This window comes from Fulmarus glacialis, unplaced genomic scaffold (assembly GCF_000690835.1).
Source record: "Fulmarus glacialis isolate BGI_N327 unplaced genomic scaffold, ASM69083v1 Scaffold50794, whole genome shotgun sequence".
NCBI lineage: Eukaryota > Metazoa > Chordata > Aves > Procellariiformes > Procellariidae > Fulmarus > Fulmarus glacialis.
Genome location: NW_009210863.1, coordinates 2,408 through 9,271, shown reverse-complemented (window position 1 = coordinate 9,271; position 6,864 = coordinate 2,408). Strand labels below are relative to the sequence as shown.

At 38.6% G+C, this 6,864-nt stretch overlaps 1 protein-coding gene across 1 annotated transcript; it reads right to left on the bottom strand.

Annotated features, from left to right (window-relative positions):
- Positions 1–5,488: 5,488 nt before the first annotated feature.
- Positions 5,489–6,634, bottom strand: BDKRB2 (bradykinin receptor B2). The gene has a single exon (XM_009577293.1). The coding sequence runs from the start codon at positions 6,632–6,634 to the stop codon at positions 5,489–5,491; it is 1,146 nt and encodes a 381-aa protein (XP_009575588.1).
- Positions 6,635–6,864: the final 230 nt, after the last annotated feature.

The window sequence follows — 6,864 nt, the reverse complement described above, 5'->3', positions numbered from 1 at the left end:
TTCCAATCTTAATGATTCTATGATTCCTTCCTCTGCCGGCTGGGGGAGGACAATGCCAAGGAGCTGGGGTTAAAACAGAATAGGGATATGGGAAGGGCTGCTGAAACTTGGACCCACTAAACCCAGCGTCAGCCTTTCCACCATTTTTGAAAACCGATGTCCTTTGCACCCCACTTTAGGTGTCTAGGACATGAGTCTCTGTGAACATTACTTCTCATTAGTGCATGATGACTGCTGTATTTTCTCAGGCTTGCACCCATAAATAATCTTGGTTTTTTGTGATTACCTGCTGGGACCTCGTAGCCTGAGACTGGTTGTTTACCAATTATTTTTATCTTTTTCATTCTGATTCTCCTCTGATTAGAACAATATTTTTAAAAAATCATATCTGATGCAACTCAGATTTTAAATACAAATCTCTCTTAAGTATATCTGTGTAAACAATAGGTTTTTTCAACTTCTTTTTAAAAAACAGTGAGAAATTATCAAGGGACCGGAATGTTATTCACTTATATGAAAATATTCTTCCCATTGGCTACCTACTCAACACACGCACCGTCTCTCTGAATTCTTATTCGACTGTGTCCAGTCTTGTTTGATAAGTGAGTTAAAATGAAAAGCCATGCAAAGCTGCACAGTGATATCTTATTATGAACTTCCTATCCTCATGATAAATACTTTCATTCCAACTTTTTATTCATTAAAAAGATACTATGTTAGAGTTATGCAAACACTGGTAAAATTGACAAATTTGAAAAATTGTTCTGGTTAACACCATAACATTGGAGAAAACTCTAAAGAACCCAACATTTAATTTGAAGATTTAAAATGTATAAATACTTCTTTTATTTAAACAGCATCCTATTTAAACATTTACTTATTTTATTAAATAAACAAAACTGTTAAAATACATCTCAAATGAAGCTATATGCTTCACTTATGTCAAATTTTTTTTTTTAATATCTGAATCAAAACGTTTATGTTGGTGAAGACCTGAAACACAACATTTTTTGAATTACATGTTACCTAAGGAACCCTAATAACCTACAGGAGATCAATCCCTAAACAACACATCCCACGCTGACTCATTAAGGTAAGTGCAATGCAACAAGAGATCTTCATCACAGACTTTCCAGAACTTCCTCTTTTCTTACGTTAGTGAATTTCTGTGTTTAAGTTATTTTTTCCATAAAGAAGAACATTTGAGCAATAACAAGAAGTCTGGAATTCATCCTTTCTTGGACATGAATCTCTAGGAGCCGCCAACATCCACATTTACTCACAGACTCTGAATAGAAAACCGCAGATGCGTCTAAAATTTAAATGATAAATAACATAGTCTTATGAAACTCATCACTTCAAAATGGGATTAAAATTTTGGTTTGCAATTCCAACTCCTCTTTGTAAATCTAGTTTCTTATTTTCTGTTGTTTTTCATTGCCATCTTTAGAACTTTTTTCAGTAGTGGAGAGAAATTCAAAATTGAGAGTCTATACATTTGGTGGAAATAATGAAATGAATAGGCACTGCTGTAGCTCCAGCTCTTAAAAAAACTTAGAACAAGTCCACATAAGAAGCTGTAACTTTATACAAAAAGGGGATTTAATTTATTATTTCTTTGCAACTTGTGTCTTCATTTCAACCTGTAGAGACCATATAATGATTTGGTAACATTTTGGAGTTTACACACGATGTAATGGACCACGAATTAAATGTGAAGGATTAAATTTAAAAACATCTGTATTAGAGTCAACAATTAAAAGGTTTTTGCTGTGTATACATAATTAAAACATATCTGTCTATTGGTGCCTTCAACTCCGGATGCTCACAGCACATTAGTTTATGTTTTAAGCTTATATGATCTTCAGCCACCCTGTCTGTGTTGACTTTCCTGCAAAAAGTACACATTCTCTAGAGCTGCATAGGAATTTATAAATGCTAACTCTCTGATCAGAAAGATTAAACAAATATGTTGATGAAGGCAGAGGTAAGACTGTTTGCTCAATCTTACATGGTAGACAAATGGCAGAAATCCAAAAGAGTTCTGGCTCTTGGTCCAACAGTTCAGCCATTAAAAATCTTCCTCTTAACATAGCTGGAGCCTTTAATGATCTGAACAAATTATCTTTTTGGAACAGTATGATTTAATAGTTTGATTTTCTTTATGGAAACGGTTTGCAAATCAACATTGTTATCTGCTATAACTGTTCATCTATCCTGGAACAGGAGAAAAGTTCTCTGATGTGACCTTTGCAATGTAAAATTCTTTGTTCAGCTTGATTGGATTTCTTTATATAAGCTATAGACAGCGGTTGCTAAGGAGAGCTTAAACTCTGGTGCAGTAATTTACAATTCCTAATAAATGATCCTGGTATCATCACAGTGAAGTTAATAATCAAGCCCTACTAACTACAGTTTATAGAGGCTGAAGCAGCAAAATATGGAAGGAGCCAGTATAGGCTGGAAACCCACAATGTGCTGATGGAAGAAAGGAGGGAAAGGATAATCCAATGTCTAAAGAACTACTTGGGGATTTGGGAGACCTGAACCAAGTTCCTGACTGCACAGAGACCCTACCTAAAAAAGAGCAACCTTGACCTGTCCACAACAAGCACCAGTTGTTTGTGCTAACAGCATTAAGATCATTGATTTTGCATTTCAGGTGAAACCAATAACCAACCTGAAAAAAAAAGACCATGAAAAGGTGAGACTCATTCCTGCCCTTACCTACTGCAGGCCAGAAACATCAGCTGGCTGTTGATATCCTTGCCGTTCCTCTGGCAATGGTCCCTAGCCACCTCCACCGGACTGAATGGGGAGTCAGCCGTCTGCGTGGCCAAAGTCTCAGTAAACGATGTGGCAGCCTCGGGTAAAAGGGACGATGGGAGCAGCTGCGGGAGGGGGACAGGATAAAGAGGAATAACAAGGTGATGTGATTACGGTTTGACATCTCCAGCTCTGAGATCCTTGGGTCAAAGTCTGCCCTCATTTTACCAAGAACCCTTCTCGTACTTTGCCTTGTTTCTGTGAGAACAGGACAGAGCCAAGCGGCTGAGTGTGACTGTAAACTGCCAGTAGGTAAGATGTAGCTTGGATGTTGCACTTTATTTCTTCGGGTTTTTTTGTTACCTGCATAAATGGTACATATGAATACTGGACAATGTGACATCGCGCTGGAAAGTGGGCAAGAACGTTAATTAAACCGTCTGCGAGCCGCCTTTGTGCATTCTGCGGTCTGCAGAGGCTGGTGCAGGCGCTTTCCATCGCTGCTGGTGTCTGTGTGCTTTGAGAGAAGAGTAAGGGCTTTAGGCAGAGGGTCCATCCTGCAAACAGGCTCTTGTGCACCCCAGGTCCTCACAAAGAAAAGTAATATCTGCTGTTTCATGGGACCTTGAGCTACCAGCGGGCAGAGAAAAGCTACTGAAAAGATTTCAGTATCCTTAGCTGCCCTGATTCAGATTTTAACTTCCAAAGGGACTGAAGGTGGTCAGCACCGCTCAGAAATGGGCCCTGAAAAGAAAGCTGACCCAAAGCTTTGAAACTAGCTAAAATTCTGTGGTTTCATCTCACTTTCCTTTGGTACAATGGGAAGTGAGAGAAAGTACCTGCAACAGTTGCCCTTCTGACAAGTCATTCCTGAGTAATAGGATACGGGCTAGAGAAGAAAATGCCAGCAAATCTCATTTCTTAAAGTAGTTTATTTTCTGTTGTATATGCTTACTGCATAGCAAAATAATGTGTCTATATACTTACATGATTTAAATTAATATCATATTAATATAATAACATTTTTATATTTTACTTCTCAGTACCAAATACTCAAAAATCTCTTCCGTTGCCTTAAGAATCTCTGTATGGAGTTCCTTTTATTTAACGGTTGCATGAACAACATGTTCGTGAATGAGACAGTATTGATAATACTGGAGATAACAGAAAGCCTTGCAGTGTTTCATCATAAGTGTCTTAGACAATTTAAAGAATGAACAATAGACATATTTATGACATAGGATTATACTGGATTATTAAAGAAAACCTATGGAAATTGTCTATAAATCATCTACAGTGATCTAAATCCCACAGTTTTTATAGCACATCCGCACACTTCTAGAGCATTTTTGGGTTTAATTATTTGAAGGTTTAATACAAATTTCCCATCTTAAATGGAATTTTTTTGCTCCATTCGAACTCTGACGAATAAAGACCACGCAGTAGCAATCTGCGTTTACTTATGTCACCAAACTCCATTTCCCTTCGTGGTTTTTAGGTTGTAACCTTAAGTGTTTTGAAAAGAACAAAGGCTCTATTAGTTTCAGAAGATTTTAGATCATCTTCAACTCGCTTTCCAATCAAGGTTCCTAGAGATAAAAGCGCATACTGACAATTCAGTACACTATGAGTTTATCTTCTCTGTAAACTCAATTTAGATCATAAATCCAGTCCAATTGGGGAAAAGCTATCTTGTGCTAAAATCACCCAGACTAACTCTACGAATAAAATGTAGGTATTATTACAGTCTGAAAAGGCCATTCTTGAATACTCTGAACTTTCAAGACTCCTGTTAGCTTCAGTTAGATTTCTAAGGCAGTTAGGTGATGCTCTCCTTCAAATTCTCAGTTTCTTCTACTTGTGAGATTATACCAGTCATGCTGAGCTTTTATGCTTCTATTAAATAAAATTACAAATATTAATTATGCTTTGTGAATATTAAACCTAAGTCTCTCAGCTGAAGTGTAGGTATGAATGTAAATAACGTTCACTCACTCAAAAGGAGTAAGTGAATGCTTTTACCCCGATGCAGAAGGGGTAAAGAATCTCCTGCTACAAAGAAAACTCAGCTAACTTCATGCAGCTAGCTGCAGCCTTCCTTCTGCTACTGTTTTACCTTTATTGAGCTACCTTCTGTACGTACAAGCTGATGTAAACCTGTAACTAGCAGGGGCAGAGCAATTGCAAAAAGGCAGAGCCTGTCAATCAAACAATCAAAATAGTTTTGGATGACTGACAGAGAAAGTAAAAGCCCAGAAGGTGGCCACACCTAAAAATCCATTTGAATAATAGCCCTACAGGATTCATTTACCAGAGCTTACTCAAATACAAGCCCCTCCTATCAAAAATCTAGCCTAACAAACTGTATGGGTACCATAAGCAGTTTCACAATCCTGACAATAGCTTCTATATTGGGGATCTATTTAGAGAGCTGTATGTACATATATGTACACCTTAGAAATGCAAACATTTCAAATGATATATGCATCAAATATTATTCAGCCATGAAAATGTAAGTATGCTACAATGTAGGATTCAATCATGAAAAATGTCCAATAGCATTAGAAGCAGGTCTCTGTGTGGAGTTTCCATTAAGATCAAACCATTGGTTTCCCATAGATGATGAATACTACTACATGTTTATTCTGTGGACCAGCAGCAGACGGATATTAGCGGAGACTGATATGTTAGAAGGCTTTTTTCCTGCAATGAACAAGTTGTGCTATCGTGGTAATGGGAAAACACACTTTTTCCTTGGGTCTTCACTTGAAATAGAAGTTCTTAGAGTGTCCAGGGAGTTTTCCATCTGCACAGACTGTGATTTTCTGCACCTGTTTGGGAACAAGTCCTTGTAGAATTCCACAGCCTTCTTCTGGAAGCGCTTCCCGACAATTACATACAGAACTGGGTTCAGGCAGCTGTTGCTAAAGGCACAATACGTAGCTACCTGGGTCACTATGTCATTGATTTCTTTCAGGCATTTGAAAGTGGGCATGAGGTAACAGATTGTGTCGATGAACGTGCTGATCTGGAATGGAAGCCAGCAAATGATGAACAGCAAGAGCACAGCAAGGACCAGCACGGTGGCTCTCCTCTCTGTCTGGACTAACTTCAGTTTTTGTAGCTCACTACTTCGTAAGGCTTTGATGATATGCATAGTGCAATACGTAATTACACAGAGCGGGATCACAAAGCCCACAATATTCAGCAAGCAGTTGTTTGCAGGCTCCCAGTAGCTGGCTGGATAAACAAGACCACAGGCTGTGATGTTGTATTCTTCGTAATAGTGTAAATTTCGGAACACCATTGTAGGTGAACATATGAGCAACGCACACATCCAGATTACAAAGCTATTCCATTTGGCACAGATAGTTCGTCGCATCCGTCCAAGAGACATGGTTTTCACCAAGGCCAGATAGCGGTCGATGCTCACTAGTGTAAGGAAATAAATGCTAGAATAAAAGTTCACATTACTCATTATGTTGACAGCTTTACAGAGGAACAGGCCAAAGGGCCATTGAAACTTATTAGAAATATTAATGGCCCAGAAAGGTAAAGCACAGACTAACATTAGGTCAGCAAGTGCCGTGTTTGCCAGGTAAATTTCAGCCACTGTGCAGTGACTCTTGTGGAAACACAGGACTATGAGGACAAAGGAATTTTCTATTGCTCCCAGAATAAATATAAACCAGAGGAATCCGGGTTGAAAATCCTGTAGCCATTTCCACACATCTGAAGTAATACATTCATACTGATGCAGCTGATGCACTCCTGAATTATTGTGGAAATTTGCTGGACTGACTGTGAGCTCCTGGGTGGCCATGATGTTGTAAAGCTGTGTAACGTTTTCAGTTGTGATGGAAACCATATCTGTGCAGAGAAAAAGATTACATTAGATTGCTACATCTAGCTCATTGCTGCAAAAGGCACAATAAGAAAAGCTGCTTCTGCTTTTCCTACTGTCCTAAAAAGTGTGGCTTTGAAAAGGCTTACAATTCTCTGGGATGCTTTCTTGTAGACGCCCTGCATGCTTGCAGAGAATTTCACAGGCTAAACTGCTAGGGACGGCACGGACCAACTTTAAGTGGGTGAAACAGA